General features: G+C 42.2%; 1 protein-coding gene across 4 annotated transcripts in view; it reads left to right on the forward strand.

Annotated features, from left to right (window-relative positions):
- LOC133346093 (growth factor receptor-bound protein 14-like) overlaps positions 1 to 17,772 on the forward strand; it is a 133,334-nt gene that overhangs the window by 33,176 nt on the left and 82,386 nt on the right. For all 4 annotated transcript variants that reach the window (XM_061557472.1, XM_061557474.1, XM_061557475.1 and 1 more), the window contains one exon: positions 11,653 to 11,752. In XM_061557472.1, coding sequence (XP_061413456.1) covers positions 11,653 to 11,752 — 100 coding nt within the window. The remainder of the gene's footprint in view (positions 1 to 11,652; positions 11,753 to 17,772) is intronic.

Below are 17,772 nucleotides of genomic sequence, written 5' to 3' on the forward strand. Positions count from 1 at the left end.
CTTTGTTTATCCTCTGTTGGATGAAGGCCTTTCCACGCTATGGTCTTTCCACTGTCAGTAGGGGGTGTTCAGGACCGGTTGAGATATCATTTGTCAAAGTCGTTAGCCATGGCCGAAAAACAAACTCTGATCGCGTTCATAGGGCAATGCGCTAACCACTGTGTCACTGCTCCACCCTGGCTATCTTCTTAGAAACTACAATAAATCATTCTGCCAACTATGATCTACGGGACGGTACATATGTATGTATGTTGACCTGCTTAGCACTGTACATAGCCAACTGTGCTAATCAGAGGCGCAACGATCCTGGTCTCTTGACTTCTCACCTAGTGAAACTAAATAAAGTTAAAACTTTTATTTTTATTTGCACTTTGACATGCATGAAATGTGTAGTATAATCTCCCAAGTGTAAGCACTGGCTCCATTTCCCTGTACGTCTGTGTCTATCTCTCCACGTTTTCCTCTTAAATTCCCACTGTGTGCAAAGGGCACCTCTTATGTCAGAGACAGCTTTGATATTCCCATCATTAACACCATTTGCAGCCACGCAACCACCACACCGCAGCCAAAGTCATCACTATTACACCACATGGACAACCAGTACCACCATAGTGACCAACTGCCATGTGTGAGGGCTTATAAATAGCCTTCATAGACCAATGGCAGAGCCAGGATTTTCAGGTAGGGGGGGCAACCCCTCCAGCCATGAAAAATTATAGGAGTTGTTAGTAAGTAAGGACTTGTCGCTTGCTTTTTATTCGACGCGTGTGCGGCGATGGCGCAGCCATCGATCGAGGGTCGAATTCGAACCGTGCATGATCGGTATCGCGCTCGCTTCAGGGAAGTCGTGGACTGTATACGCAATTGCGCACAATTCTGTGAGTCACTTATAACTGCTTTGCCGTTACTAATTGCCAATTATGGACTGAGATTATTGTCATATCATCTCATAGAGTCCCTGGCACGTAATAATATGCTACACAGTGGCAGTGGGGGTCGCAAAATGCCGATGTATTACTAATAAACCGCAACGATCCGATCGAAATTAGGGATTTCTATCGGATCATTTGGGGGGCACGTGCCACCCCACCCCACTGACTCTGCCAGTGTCATGGACCACACTGACTGCCCAGCATGTGTGATCCATAGCTACTTGTTAAATGTCATCCCACGCCTCTGTATCAGCAGCCAGAAAAGATACCTAAATCCTCCTACACTGAATTAAATTCTCTGCCAGAGGGTGGGACAGAACGTAATAATAATCGTTCGAATTCTTTGGGTCTTTCGGTAAAGTCACGATCCTTATGATGAACGCTTGTGTTGCGATCGAACCGTCGTAGTTTTTTGTTAGTTTTTGTTATTTTCTTTGAATCTATCCACGTGACTTTACCGAATGACCCAAATACTATTAATTCCTGCAGTCACGAAAGCTTTAAGTCAAGATTCAATCGTTCAAATGTATAATGCGCTTTCCATCCTAGGACCCCAATGCTCAAAATAAGTAGTCTAACTTGATGGAGATGTGCTTTGTAATTAAATTCAAATGCAGCGCAGTATTTCATTCACTTTCGTTGCCATCACACAAGACACTTGTTTCACTGGTTCAGCTTGTAGCTAAATTGTGTTATTATTAAAGCGTTATATACAGCACTGTACTAGCGCCTGACCGTATTTTGCAGTGGCAGCAAATCGTAGATACAAAAACTTATTGGATTTCAAGATTATTACAACAAATACTAATTGAAGTTACTTAAATTTCTAAATCAATTCGCGTAGAATGGGCAACAAAATTTTAAAAAATCTCAATAGCCGATTCAATCCACTCCCCCCCCCCCCTTTATTTAATTTGGGCTTCATAGCCGCAAGCCAATCATCGCCCCATGGCCAAACACAAGTCGCCTTTGCAAATTAAATTTGAATAATCACATCCACTTATGCAAATATCCTCCATCGGTGCTCAGCACGTGCCTCTCGTCGTCTCTGAGAGGAAATCATTCATGTTGGTGGTGGGGGTAGTAGTAATGGTGAGAATACTCGTGACGGTTATTGTGGTGATGGTGGCGGTGTGAGTTACGATGAAAGTGATTTGATGGTGTATAAGTGATAAAGGGCGTCCATAAATGACGTCACGCACCTAGGGGGGGGGGGGTCAGACATTTGTGACGATGTGTGACGAGGGGGGGGGGGGGGTGAGAAATGTGACGTCACATCAAAATGCGCAACTTTAAATAAATATCGACAACACGTTCTACTTAAATTTCGATTTAAAGCTTTCGTGACTGCAGGGATTCATCTTCTTGGTTCTTTCGGTAAAGTCACGTAGAAGGGAAGTAATAAAATAATAAAAATAAAACATAATATAATATGTTTTATTTTTATTATTTATGTTTTCTCCTACATCATCAGAGTGCAGCGGCACATTAAATACGCACTACAATGACAATAGTTTAAAGCGATTTGAAGCATGTTTTTTTTTGGGGGGGGGGGGGGCAGAGCTTTGTGACGTCATATTTGAGGGGAGGTCTGACTTTTTGTGACGCCGTGTGACAAGGTGGGGTCAAAAATCGCCCAAAATCGCGTGATGTCATTTATGGACGGCCCCTACACTGAAGGACGTATTTATTGTAATTAGTTTATTTATTGTGCAGTACTTTCTATCCCACCCACCCCCCCCCGTTGCTGGCACCAAACTTACCAAAATTTTGAGCCACCATCTGCAACTGTTGAATTGTGCATCGTAGACTCAATTACTGAAGGTTTATGCAAATTATATGTAAATAGATAAGAACCAGAACACTGCTGTTATACATAAATGAAATTAAAACTTTGAATAATCAAATAATACATGCTTCGAATCACACGCCCAAGAATTGATTATTTTTCGACTCTGCAAATGTTAGGCAAACAATATGCTTACGGGATAAGGCTACCCAACGTCCCAGTTCGAGAAATACTTCCAGTATCCTGGATATTTTGTGAACATCTGGTCGCTAACCACCCCCCAGAGTAACATTTCCCTGGCCTCATGTTTGACTGGGGATGGGGGCGATGGGCGTGGCAACTTGAAGTAGTGGGCGGGGATAAAGCAGTGGAGGTGGGGCTTAATAATCATAAAAATGTATAGAGCGTTATTCATGCACTTGCATCCCACAACGCCGCATCATCAATTAGCCAGTCCCTTACACAGATGACACACAAACAAAACCCCACTACTTAGCAAATAAAACAAAACTAAAAGATGAATACATAAATGGCAAGAAAAAAATGCACAAAACAAGAAAATGATCTTGATTCATTTTATTTTATACCTACGTGATTTTACCGAAAGAACCAAAGAGTAAAGAAAATGACCATCATCGAGAAGATAAATTAAGATAAATAAATCCGTTCGGTCTCCATACCGCAAACGACAATCCCAACATTTCACCGGATTTAGGAGAACCTTCACATGATGGATGGTGGAGTGGCGGAAAATTTTAAGAGCCAGTTTGACCATAATATAAATGCCTATTTTCCAGCATATATTTCTGGGCAAATAATTAGGATTTTAGGTCAGATTTGAATAAGTTAATTTATCGGATGTGTAACGGGAGAGTGTTCCAGACTGTGGGGGCTGCACATGTGAACGCTCGTCCACCATTCGATTTATGTTACATTTTTTGGGGTGGCCAGCAAACCCCTCGGTGGAAGAAGAGTGGAGAACTCGAACAGCGGGCAGGGCCTACTAACAGTGGGCGGGGCCTACTAACAGGGGGGGCAGAGAGGGAGGGGCGGTTGAGAAATTAGAATGTCAATGAGAGACCAGAGCAACAAAACAAGGGGAGACAGCGAGAGAAACCACACTAAATCAAACAATTTGGAAATGTAATGCAATGCAACACAGAGAGTCGGTCAACACACAATTGACGCCTCCCTCTCTGCCCCCCTCTCTCTCTATTTAAGGCCTTGACACAGAGGCGTCGTTTCTCTGTGTGCCAATGTGTTTGTCTCTCTCTCTCTGTGTGTCTCTGTGTTATCTCTCTCTGCTTACGTGTCTGTCTATGTGTCTCCTGTTCTGTGTTTAATCTCTCTCTCTTAAATTTAGCAATCTTTGGAAGAACATAATCAACCAGGTAGGGTGTTGATTGTTATGTTAGCCGACTATCTGTGTTGTATTGCATTATATTTATGAGTTTACTAGGTTTTGTTTTATCTTTCATTTGTACCTGATGATGATTGCTTGTGTTGTAATCGAAACGTCGTATGCTATTATTTAATTTACTATTTTATCTTTCTATATGACTTTACCGAAAGAACCAAAGAGTAACTACAGTACTGTATATTGAGTTTTATTTGTAGTTGCAAAGTGTTCTATTGGTTTTTTTTGGTTCTCACATTAAGCAAATATTTTATAAACACTCTATGTCCTCTGGGATCGAGTACTGAGAGTGTAAATAATCACGTGCGTGTGTGTCTGGACACGTTTAAAGTATCTTTTGTGAATATCTGTGTTTTTGTTTTATGGTTACATTGTCCTTTATTGCACTGTTAAAGACTCATAAACACTGGTACTACCAGACATACAAGTAAAGTACTGATATCCATGATACATAACAATCTAACCTTTTACCTTTTCACTTTGTCGGAACAAAGTTGGCTTGTCAAAGCTTGATCATATCATTGAAGGACTAACTTAGTTAAATTACACTGTTGGATTTCAGCCAATGAAATCATTGCAGCAGGTAGTTTACAAAGCATGCATCCAGCTTTGTATGCATACAAAACCACCACGCTAAGACACTCCAAGCATGAGCCTATAGATATGTACGAAGGGCCACACTTTGTGAATATGAAGACATTTTTACCTAATTCACAGAGAGGAAAAACTTTGCTTAACCACGAATAGAATCTCCCTGATAACTGCGGATAACAAGACACATTTTGCCGCAGTGTAGGAATGTGCCGAACTTCAGGGCTTTGGCGGCAACTGTGGTGATGGGGAGACATCGCACATTCCATTTGGAAGCTTATTATGGAGCCAAATCTAGTCCTAAATTCAGTTCAATGGAAGCAGTTCAAATTCAGGACCAAGCGGAAACCACTCTGAGCCAAAACGTCAGACATCATGCCAAAAATCCATCATACAACTTATATGGCACAACTGCGAAAACTTATGCGGTATTTTCTTTGAACCTTTCGACGTGACTATACGACGTTTCATATTTTCCACTGAAAGCATAATATAAAGTTTAAGCTGAATCATAATATAATGCCAAATGTTGCTTGGGATCTTTCAGCCCATGACATTTTGTCTACGTTAGCCACCAATGAAAACATCCTACTTCGAAATAATACATCTGTGAGTGCTGTTTTATGCTTAAAAATGTTGTTATATTTGAAAATTGTACTAAAATGTACTTACAAAGCTGTAAAATACCCATTATAAGAGCACAACGAGTACTGTAGCTGTGATGGAGCGAGGTAAAAAGCAAATTAAGAAACAAAGTTTAGGGCCCCAGATAGCTCAAGGAGCAACGGATTCATGAAAAATTAGGGAGGTGCCAAATATCAGCTGGAATTCAGAGCTTAATGGACATTGACAGCCAACTCCTTTAAAAGCGAATGGACCTCTAATTTATATTTTGTATGCAGCTCTCTTCTCTCATCTCACTTAATTTGTCTCATCGGTATCTCTTTTTTAATTACGCCACTTTTTTTGTCCACAATTCTCTCCTCTCTTTAATTTTTGTTGTTGTTTTGTATTCATTTTGTCATTTCACTTGGATTGGAAGGGAGGGTTCCCAAAATATATTTCTACTGAGGGTCCCGAATGAGCCACCACCACCATCACTGGTAAACGGTAACCATACATGCATTTCCTGGTGAGGTTCTTAGAAATATCCTTTGCAGCAGTGATATGTCACACGGAGGCACGGTGTGGTTGCGGTTAAGGGAATGCATTGCCCTGGTACATTCTTCGGGGCTAGGGTGTCTGTAACTACAAACCAGCATGCACCACGTGCGGCAGTAAAGGCTGGTTTTAAGGAGCTGTTTATTAAAAGCCCTTTTAACTGTGTTGTCTTAAAACCCCAATGTGGCCTTGAAAAGTCACCGGTGGTGGAACAGCTGCTTGGAAGAACCTCACCATACTTGGCTGTGACAGTAAATTATAGTAGTTACCATTTTAAGTGAGAATATTGTGAAAATGTAATTTTGTCATGTACCTTTTGTTTTTCTGTATCAATACATTATAGTGATTTGACATTGCTTGCAAATCTGTATAATGACAAGTGCTTTGAATGCCCCATATTTGAGGTCTAGTTTGTCAAGATATAATTTAAAGCAAGAGTGACCTTTTCGTTGTGGTCCATGCAATAGTTACATTACTTTTATTTGTTTATGGCCTAAAACCCTTCAGTTCAATGATAGCTGGACACCCATTAAAAAGATCCTGTTATTCCTCCATTACGAAAAAGCTATCAAATGAGATGTATTTGTTGTGCTTCGTGTGACTCTACTTACCCAACCCGGCCACCAGCACTAAGTTCTCACCCTGTTGGCCGTTCAGCTGGTCTAAGAACGGTGTAAAGGTTAATATAGGGCCTTGATTTTTGACATCAAATCCATCACATATCTCCGCCCCGTCTAGAGGAGATAACTGGATGTGAGATCGTAATGTGAGCTGAGCCCTCTTGTGATTTTAATCCTGAAACACCAATTTTGTAAACTTCAGGGCCCCGTTAAGCGATCATTTACATTTTTTTTTATCAAGAAACCAGTAAACTATGTTTTCATTTTGCATTACATGTTTTTAAAAGGGCAGCGTCACAAGCCTAAATATTGTATCCCACTAAATCAACTGCAAGGATAAAGTGAAAGAAACTCACAATGTTGTCTTTTAGCCTCTTTACAATTGAAGTGTGTGGCATCTAAAGGGAAGGTAAATCAGTGATGCCAAGGTATAATGTCTGTTCACGGGGGTCATAATGAATAGACCCTTTTGTGAGACTTGGTTATACCATGACTTGCTAGGTGGCTATGTAGCCAAGTGGTTGGTTCAAGTTGCCAACGAGGCAGTTTGCACGTAGTGGACACTCAGTCCCATGGGTGCCCCTCTAATTCAGTTGGAGCATTCAAAATAAAAAGACTACGTAAGAAAATGGTCACAATTGAAAACAACCTTCATCGCACAAAGTCAAGGAATGAAGACGATAGTGCTGGTCTCCCTCAGCTACAGTCTACGGTGAGTGCGTGAACACCACTAATGCAACCCCCGCTGACTTGGCTGCCCAATTGAGGATGTCCAGATGGCAGAAACAGGCGAACACACAGATTTATGTGGGCCATCATGAACCGACCCATTAGTCCTGGCACCGATGGGTGTGGCAGCGTGCTTGGTGGACCTCGCCTGAAGCTCCATGCATGAAAAAGCAATCCGACCCAATTTGAAGTGCAGTTCCAGGCTTGCGAAGCTTTTGGGTGGATTTGGCTGCTTTTTGTGATCTGCCACACTTGGCACACTCTCGCCTGCATACCTGCTGCATGCTCCGGTGTAACAAGTTGACACAGCGTCTTGCGCTGAACGATTTCCTTCGCCGAACAATTTCCTCCGCCACAAACGAAGTGCCATCTAAGGTGGAAAATGTGCGCTGTGAGCCCAGCGAAAATATAACACCGGAGAATAAACAGCAGCCACTTTAAAGGAAAACTTGGCACTCACTTCCTTGGAGCACAAATAAATATGTGGAGCAGATCTCTAGAACTGTTTTTCGTGGGAGCAGTATGGAAGAACTGGATGTATCATTGTTCAGGCGACGTAGAGACAAAGCTGTCAAACCCTAGTGCCTTGATCATGTGCAATGAGAATGATCACTTTGGTTTTTATTTGCTTTGTAATAATGTGGTTGATCATTGCTGTCGTGTTTGTTTTGAAACCTTCTGGATGCCTTTCAAACCCATTGGCATCTGATTGCGTGTACTCACAAGTGGAAGTATCATTGGCCAAGATTATTTTACGAGCTCTGTAGGCTGAGTCTTCCCACAGCTAAGCAAATAAACTATCCCCTTGGTGTGCGCAGACAAGGAAATAGAGAAAACAGACATTTGAGATCATTTTGGAGTAAAAAAATACTGCAATGAGTTCCTTATTAAAATGATACATTCACTGGATTTACGTGTATCGTGTGTCTATCTGTGTATGTGTAGTGACATAGAATCGGTCACGTAGCAGCATAGCGCTGGCTGTTGGCGGGGAAAGGGATCTGCAGCTTACAGCAGCCCTGACTGACAGAAGGTCACGTGATAGACCAGACAGGGATGTAGGGTAAATGTTATAGAAGGGGCACGTGAGGGGAGCGCGGGAATCCGCTAGTTGGTTCCAGAAGGGAGGCGTGGCCGGGGCAGGGCGAGGCCACGCTGGGAGGATAAAAGGGGACCTCGAGCGGGAGCTCGGAGCTGTCGTTTAGAGTGGGATCCCTGTCGTCGTCGTTGCTGCTAAAGATCGTCACCATCATCGCTGTCGTCTCGTGCCTTCGTCGCTGTCGTCACCACTTGATAATAATAAACCAGAGTGCCTCCTACTCTTAGTGTCTCTGAGTCACTACATGTGTATAAATTCGCACTCACGGCCAACACCAGTGACGATTATCTTAATCGGTCCTTAGCCTCCCCTAGGTCAACTCAGCCTCAAATGAGTACCTGGTACGGTATATAAACATCGCCACTAGGGAGACAAAGGTGGCCGGGCATGGTGCTGGCCACCCACCCCCTCATGTGCCATGCTGGTCTTCATAGGTCCTTGCTAACTGCATTTTCCCCAATAGTCTGTTAACGCTATACGGGGTATCTTTGTCTTTGTATAGACACTGCCATGTATTCTGCAGTGCCCCACAGCTGAACGATTTTTTGCCCATTTATAAATATGATACAACCTCACATGTTCATCCGATGATCACCACTCTCCAATTCCCGTAGTGCGAGGGCGCATTTAAACTCAGATTCAGAAACAGCTGCAGTGGGGGGGACTCACTAGTCAAGCGTTACGACATCAGCCGATGACCGCAGTGGCAGCAGGCAGCAACAGCAGGCACCTCCCAATCATGCTGTCATCCGCCCACCTTACCATGCACCTGCGACTGCACCAGGTGACCTCTGCGGCCACCAGCTGGAACAGAAACAGCTGCAGGCACAGCAGAAGCAGTAAACTCACCTGCCACAGTCCGCTCCGAGCAATCCGTGTTCTGTTCGCAGTGCTTTTCTCTGAATTGCGCCACTAATTTATTGCCCGTTTACTCTTGCTGTATTTATCTGCTTTCAAATTCCTATATCTTGTAATTGATCTTTATTTAAAGTTTCAACCTCTACATCTTCCGCTGTCAATAAATGTCTTCTGGCTTCATCAGCTGTCTTCCCACTTCTCTCCAATTGCTCTTCTCTGTCCTTGCTGGCACCTAAATTGCCTGTCTTATTGGTCTTCCACCTCACCCACACAATAATTTGGCATCCTGTACTCCATGTCCCGCTTGATCTTGAGTTTAGCGCCTTAGATCCAACTTATCTCCACCACCTCCATCTTCCTGCTTTACCTTGTGTGTTTTTTTCCCCGTTGGTCTCAATAGTCTACTCTTCTTCTTTGAGTCTTGATTGCCTCCACGGAGTTCATTCGTGACCAGATGAGATCACTGTCCAATTTCCATGACGACATCATTCCCCATGACATTGCGTACCTTTGACATCATGTCGTCATCAACTTTGATGATATTTTCAGCTTGGTTCGTGAGAACCGATAACCATTCCAGTAACGCTCGCCATGCAGCCAATTGACTCGTTTTATAGATGGGTTCGCGGAAGGAGGTATCACAGAATCGCTTCTGAAACTATTTAAAGTGACTTCCTATCTACACTAGGGGGCAGCACTTTCCCATCTGCCCTGCTTTAGATGACTTCAATTTAACCAAGTTTAGCAGAAAACCATGGGTGGAGTTAGGGCGGGGGGAAATACACCCCAAACTGGACACCTTTATTAATTTATTTTTAGTCGTTTACGATTAAGATTAAAATAAAAAATATATTGATATGCACTCGCGATTCCAAATGTGGGGGACAATGCGAATCCCTGCCCCCCGCCAAATATAGAAGTCAAACTCCGACTATGTAGAAAACCACATTTGAAGCGATGTTATTTTGTGTGTGAAGGCATTGGTGCGTTTTTTGAGCAGTCATTGGTAACTGGGCTGAGACCATTATGTCGCAAACACTGGGAACTTGGTTTAATCGGAGGCTCCTGCCGAGATTCGAACCGAGAATTTCAGTGTTGCCAGCTCGGAACTGTTAACCTCTAAGCAACCTGTCCGCCTCGTGAATTGAATTTACGTAGAAAACAAACAAAACCTTAAATCAATCAGAGTACTGTACAATGTATAAAATGGAGTGTAGAAATCCTGCTGGCAATTTCCATCGTGCAATAAATGCACACTTGCTTCTGATGGAGCAAACACGCTAGATCTGCAGCATGCGTGCTGCTTATCTGTGTCAACCTCGTCCCACGTGCTATCCCAAGCAACGCAGATGCGTGCCACCAAAGTGAAAGCGAATGCTTTCAAAGTGTGCGTTGCGGCTTCTACTTTGAATAAGACACGAAACTGTGCGGTATAGTTAAAGTTAATCGAAACCCTAAGCAGTAACTTTTATAAAAAGTAAGTACGGTATTTGAAATATTTGATTACATGTGGTCAGCATCGCGAAAATGTATTCACGCGATTGCCGCTTACTCGTGCTTAGGGTCGCCTGACATGGCTTAAAATAACCTTTGGGGATTAAGCATTGAGATGGCAAGGAGAGAAGGAGAGATCACGTGCGAGTGTAATTATGGGATAAGGTTTCCGGCGATTTAAGTGTGATATATTCATTGTCTGGGGGGTCAAGTGGTGAAGCATTGGTGGGTGTATCGTGCTACAAACCCGGTGACCCCAGTTCGATTTCTGGCCACAGTTAACATCAGTGGTGGATGATATCTGAACTGGCCCTGGGAGCCCCTAACCTCCTATCATTACACACCCGTACTCACCAGTGTGGCAATGCTGGTGAAATTGTGGTCCAACAACCCCCACAACTGACACAGTATCGGGAGGCCCTTATCCAGAAGTGGATTGACTAAAGGTTGTAAATAGTTTTCATTGTTTATATTCATCTTCTGTATTTATTTTAAACAAGGTAGGCGGTGTCATAATACACTTCAAAATTACATTGTTTGGCATGTAATGGTTTAAAAAAAATTGGTACACTTTCAAAATATAGTTACAGGCATAGCCTGGTTGAATACGTTCTTCCAAAGATTGCTAAATTAGAACTTAAGTGTAAAATTTGAGAGAGAGACAAGACACACTCACAGAGACACAAAGACAGACACACAAGCACTTCGACTAATATTGACATGACGGAGATGACAGCACTTTGAAGATGTGGAGGTTGCCTTTCATATTTATCTCACAGTTGTGTCTGTTTTCGCAGCGTGACTGCACGGCACAAAAGTATTTTTTAACATTTTATTTTCAAATCAGATTATGGTCATGGAAATGTATTATTTCCTGACGACTGACGAAGCACTCACACCACACTTCAAATGTAGTCCTTTTTGACATGTTGAGTGCTTCATAGTGATGTGTGTCTTCACAGGAGGATGCCGGTGGCATGTCCAGCCAGCCTCCACGCGCCCTCCTCTCCGTCACCAGCTGCTTCCAGCCCTCGCCACAGCACAGCTCATACGGGCAGCCAGGTGCGTTCAGGGCCAGATCAAAGTTGGATGGGCGCTGTTATAATTTAAAGCGTCCGTCGTTGTTTACCATTTAACCACCACCCGTACCGCATGCCAAACATTGTATAGTGTTGTTCAATCTTAATTTTGGAGCTTTCGTGACTGCAGGAATTATTCTTTGGTTTTTTCGGTAAAGTCACGTATAAAAATAAAATAATAAATTAAATAATAGCATACGACGTTTCGATTGCAACACAAGCAATCATCATCAGGTATAATGAAATAGCGACATAGAATATAACCAGAAAACTATAGACAGACATATAAGCAGACAGATATCACCAAGATACATAGAGAGAGCAACCCATCTTGGTGATATCTGTCTGCTTATATGTCTGTCTATAGTTTTCTGGTTATATTCTATGTCGCTATTTCATTATACCTGATGATGATTGCTTGTGTTGCAATCGAAACGTCGTATGCTATTATTTAATTTATTATTTTATTTTTATACGTGACTTTACCGAAAAAACCAAAGAATATAGTGTTGTTGTTTACTTTGGTTATTTCAATTCTGCTTTTTAAATGTGATGTACAAATTGTAAAGCTAAATCAAAGTTAAAATGAACAAAACCTTGAATTTTGGCACACAACTGATAGGCGCGAGTAATACACTTTCTTGTGATGCTACGGTTTTATTTACCAAATTATTTATGAGGAATTGCCAGTGCTACAGTTTTGCGCTTCAGCCATTGTAAAGCAGTATACGTTTTTGTGGGCCCTCAAAAACCCGAGGCCATGGGCTGAAGCTTTTGAAAAGCCTCTCCGTTAAAACAGCCCTGGTTGTGTTCCTCAGTCACTCCATGCCACTACCCCGCTGCTTCCCACCCCCATCGTGTACACTAAAACCCCTATCAATATTGGCATGTGCATATTGAACCACAAAACATTTCTCACCACCTTGGATATTGGTCATCTTCTAAACTCTGCAGCAATGATGCCAGCTGTGTAACCCGGACGAGGGCTAATGGAACTATTTTTTTCTTATCACAGTGAAAGTTATTTTAACGTGCCCTCAAAAAGCTAAATTATTTTTTGTTAGCTGCAGGACAATGTGCAGCCACTTCAAGTAGCAACAGCATTCCACTCATCCTTAGCATAAATGCAATGTTGCTGCTTGTGTGCTGTCTGCTTTAAAATCTAAACTTTAACAGGGAAGAGGAACACATTAACAATGGACATTTTAATAACAGACCCACCGATATCCACTTCTGCGTTTACCCAAGTCTGCTCACTCGAGCACAGACACCAGGAGTAATTTTGTGGAACTCTATCCGTTCTTTGGCATGCACCCCACAGTTCAGTGTCCCAGGGGCTTCATCAATGTAAAGTTGTGGGAACATGAGGCCACTTTCAGGATCAGTGGCTTGAAACTTGGTTGCACGAGACCAAGTTTCAGCCAGATTTGGTTTTGAAAAACATTGCCAGGGTAAATGTTCTAGGATTTGAGTCACATGTGTATCCGCGAAAGTTTCCAGTGAAGATCATGATGCCTGCAGTGGAGTTTTATCAGTTAAAGGGAGTATGGGTCTATTACATATCTAAATACATGCAAGTTGATTTATTGGTGAAAATCTACATTGCAAGCTGTTATTATTATTCTGAAAGATTTGTTACCATTTATTTATATTTTATCACGGATGCTGCGCATGGGCCCATAAGCCCATAATGCAAAGTGGCCAGGAAAAAACAGCACTCTTGAAAGCATTATACATAGTTTGTGTTTCTTGAATCGAGCAAGATTATAAGAACTTGGAGAAAGACAGACTATGGGGGAAGGGATTCCAAGGTTGAGCATTGTGAGGAATGTTATGTCCACAATCTAAAAACCAGTTTTCTTGAAAAGTGTCATGCTGTAACATGGCCTTCTGTTGCTATTGCTCGAGGGATGAATTGCATGATTGTCACGCCTATATAACCGTGCATGTGGTAACATAAAAATCTCAACTGCGTATGTCGGTGAAATGGTGACTTCACGCACAATGTTTTCAAATGATACCTCAGGACAGGAGAGATCACAGATCGTTCCAAACCATTAACCGATCATTTTTTCACAATTGTCCGTAACCCGTATGACAAGACAATTTCTATTCAGTTTTACGAGCTTCAAAATGACACGGGCCTCTCATACCAGGCAGAGGTGAGAATAATTTTCCAAACGCGCTCTCGGCAAGGTCCTGGCCTTAACCACACTTTAATAAATGTGTTCTTGAAACACACAAATCTTACCGATACATCAGTTACTGTAATTTAAGAGGTACAGTGTATTGAACATTTTATATCGTCCATAAACATTTATCACGATAAGCACGTTGTTAACAAATTAAGAGTTAAATCATGGCGTTATGGATTAGAAATATAGCCTTTCTTGAAGGCACTACTGGATAGTACATGTTGAGAGTTAGGTGAGAAAATACCTTAAACAGTGATAAATGTGTTTTCCTTTAACTGTAATTTTAAATACCGTGCAGTATCTTCACGGTGGTTAGTGACACTCCAACTTCAAAGCCTGGAGCTCTCGCCTACATAGCCTTCCCAAATGTCACCCGCGCTGCTGTATTCAACGAATGCTGTTTGTACGACACAACCATACGCAGTGACATTTACAGCAGTGACAACCCTCCGATGTGTTTTCGAGTCGAACCGTGCGTTTGTTCGGCACGTCGTCTGACGTTTCGCTCCAATGCGTGCTCGAACTGAGTCGGTTCGGGAACCGTGAATTGCTCCATTTCTGAAGCAGCTCCCAGCATGTGGGACCAAATGTCGGGACATTATTCCGAGCAACAACACCGAGAACAAGCCAAGAAAAAATTACATCAGAGGACCACACAGCACAACCGTAAAAAAAACCCTACACAGTAATTTTACTGGAGCGATGTCCAATGGTGCTACATTCTCCAAAATAATATTATGCAAAATTGACCACCCTACATGTGCCCTTACACCAACACATCCCACTATACAAATGATTTACTTTTAATTGAAAGTATTTTTTTACAATGTCTAACTCCGAGCTGTGTTGACAACGTTACTTTTTGCTCAGTCGTAATTAAAATGCAACAGTTTCTGTTTGATGAGAAAATCTATAATAACATGACTATGCATGCAGTTTGGAAACAATTAGATTTAACAAGACGCAAACGTATGCTCACAAATGGTGTGCTTATAAAGCAGGAATGCACAACTCCCATCATGCCTTGCATGCATGTCATGTGATCACCACAAAGTATCCAAAATGCTCTCAGCCTTATGCAGGCCTCAAGAGCTTAAAATGGGATCAAAGTAATAGTTAAGACCTTCAATTCAAAGTTTTTTTTAACACGTTCCTTCGGAGTGGGCAGGTAGGAGCTTGGTTGGACAGCGCATTCGTGCACGACAGAAAGCTCGCGGTCACGTGACGCACTTCAACCAATCCGGGAGCGTACATGTTTGGGAGGGGCTATGCACGACAGACAAATAATCCCTGGTGGGCAGTGTGGAACTGTTGTTCCTACCTGTAATATGTAGCCTTCCTATGGCATGGCAGCTGATGGTCGAGCCTAACGGATGGAGTGGCAGCCAAAGACGGGAACACAACTGAGGCCATTGCCACCGCAGACATGGAGAGATGAGTTTAGCGAACAGGCAGAAGGGATATGAATTGTTGTATTTGTATGACCGTGATGCGGTGGCCTTCATCCAGCAGTGGATTTATCTTGGCTAATGATGATAATGACTACACTGTAGCATCATATTTTTCATGCTTTAGCTGCACAATGATGCAAGCGTTTATTGCAGCAGCATAGGTAGAGGAAAACGACTTTGGTTACTACTTTACACGTGGGAGACACAGAATGCAGTATACAGTATGTCAGAGGTTTTTTTTCGTTCACATGCACGCTATGTGTGTATGTGTCGGGGATAAACAATTATCGAACTGGATTTTAATGTTTAACAGCAGGTTATGTATTTTAACTTGGCCACACACTATACCCACATGAAACATTAACAGAACATTTACTCGGACTAGGGTTTACAGAAATATTCTACGTGTCTTGGATAAAAGCCAAACACTGAGGATGGAAAAGTACCAGCTATCTTATCATTCATACCAATCTCAATTGGGCTCATTCCAACCGACCTGCTTTTACCCCTTCATGACCTACTTCTCTCCCATTTGACATTTGTGCACGCCAAGTCAAAAATAAACTGCCGGTGCTTTTGATTCACCTGCCGATATGAATACGTGATGGTCATCAACTTAGCACAACATTCAATTGTGTCCATTGTCCAGGCTTGCTGATCCTCTGAGGCTGGTGGGACAGGCTTCCAGAGACCATACTCGTCGTTCTAAGTCCAGTGGTTGCAAATGTAAATGTTTCCTGTAAATGTATACTCATTAACTTTGCATTATAGCAGTGCAATGCAGGGTTTGGGTTTATTCAAAATCAGGCGAAAGGAAAATGCGATGGCACGTCATCCATTGTGGAATGGAGCTAAGGATGTGGTGGGAGTGACCAACTCAAAATCTTTCACGGAGTGCGAGCACTCATCCACTGAGCTGTCGTCACCGCCTGCATCTGACATTGAGAACCATGCACTTTGTACGTTAGCTCAGTTGTGGACGAGTTAAAAAATAACCTCTTCATCGAAACTCCACCTGCATATATGTAGGCAGAAACGATTATCGAACTATGTTTTAATGTTAAACTGCATGTTACGTCAAAAACCTAGCAGTTACTGTAAGTATTCAGTGAGTTGAACATGTAATCAATGTAATGAATTTCTCTACTGTAGTTCCATTTCCCTCTCACCAAAATATTTGTATTATCAAAAGCGTCCTTAATTTCGTGTTTTGGATGTGCAGCTCATTACATCCCGCAAATGGTTTGAGTGAATTTAGATCGTACTGTCGTGTTACTTGAAGCATCGATGCATCATCTCGTGTTACTTTAAGCATCAATGCATCATCCAGTGGCAGAAGCATCAGTAATAGCAGCAGCAGCGTCACATCATCATCAACTGCATAATTGTCATCATCCATCAAAATCGACATGCCAAAAAGGGTGATGGATATGATTCCGCAATTAAACGGAAAATGTACACCGTCATTGCCTCTGCTTTGACCCCTGCCCATTTTGCAATGAACAGTTCGACCGAATTGGTGGCTTTCTGTGTGGAATCCGTTGCACGTGACAAAGGAAATATGGATTTAAATTTTTTTTTATTATGCAGGAAAATGGCCATCATTCTACCGAAAAGGCTTGGAATGATGATCAGAATAGCGACATGAATCGGGTCTTTTCATATCCCTTCCACCCACCGTTGTTTGGGATGAAATAGATCACTACCAGTGGGTGGCAGTGCTTCAGCTTTAAATGAAATGGCTTCATATTTCCATTCACAGTACTTGTACTGTAATGTATGTTGAACTTCTTTAGAACTACGCGTACGTAGCCAACCGTGCTAATCGGAGGTGCAATGCATCCAAAGTAACAATTCACATGTTCGATGCACTGTAACATTTTCCGTTAAAAAGGTTCTGTAATTTGTTATTACATAAGTAAATATTGATACATTCTAGAACAATTGCACAGTTGTTGGGTCAATACTAAAAACTTAACTTGCAAAAATTAAGTGATGGCTATTGTGTTAGAAAAACTGCAATTTGGTACTGCATGTATGCCTCCTGGAGTAACTGAGAATCTGACACCTGTAATTACCTGTCAACTCTCTCTCACTGATAAACCATTGAGCAAAGATGGTCACTGCATCGCACGCTTTTAGATGCGCCGTGTGGAACACTCTTCCTTCCGATATTAGAAAGCCACTAGAGCTATGCATACTCTTTGGGTCTTTCGGTAAAGTCACATAGATATAAAAAATATCACGACGTTTCGATCGCAACACAAGCAATCGCCCTCAGGTGAAAATGACGATTGCTTGTGTTGCGATCGAAACGTCGTGATTTTTTTCGATCTACGTGACTTTACCGAAAGATC

Source organism: Lethenteron reissneri, chromosome 23 (assembly GCF_015708825.2).
Source record: "Lethenteron reissneri isolate LAM-NWPU_2019-01 chromosome 23, ASM1570882v1, whole genome shotgun sequence".
Classification (NCBI taxonomy): Eukaryota; Metazoa; Chordata; class Hyperoartia; order Petromyzontiformes; family Petromyzontidae; genus Lethenteron; species Lethenteron reissneri.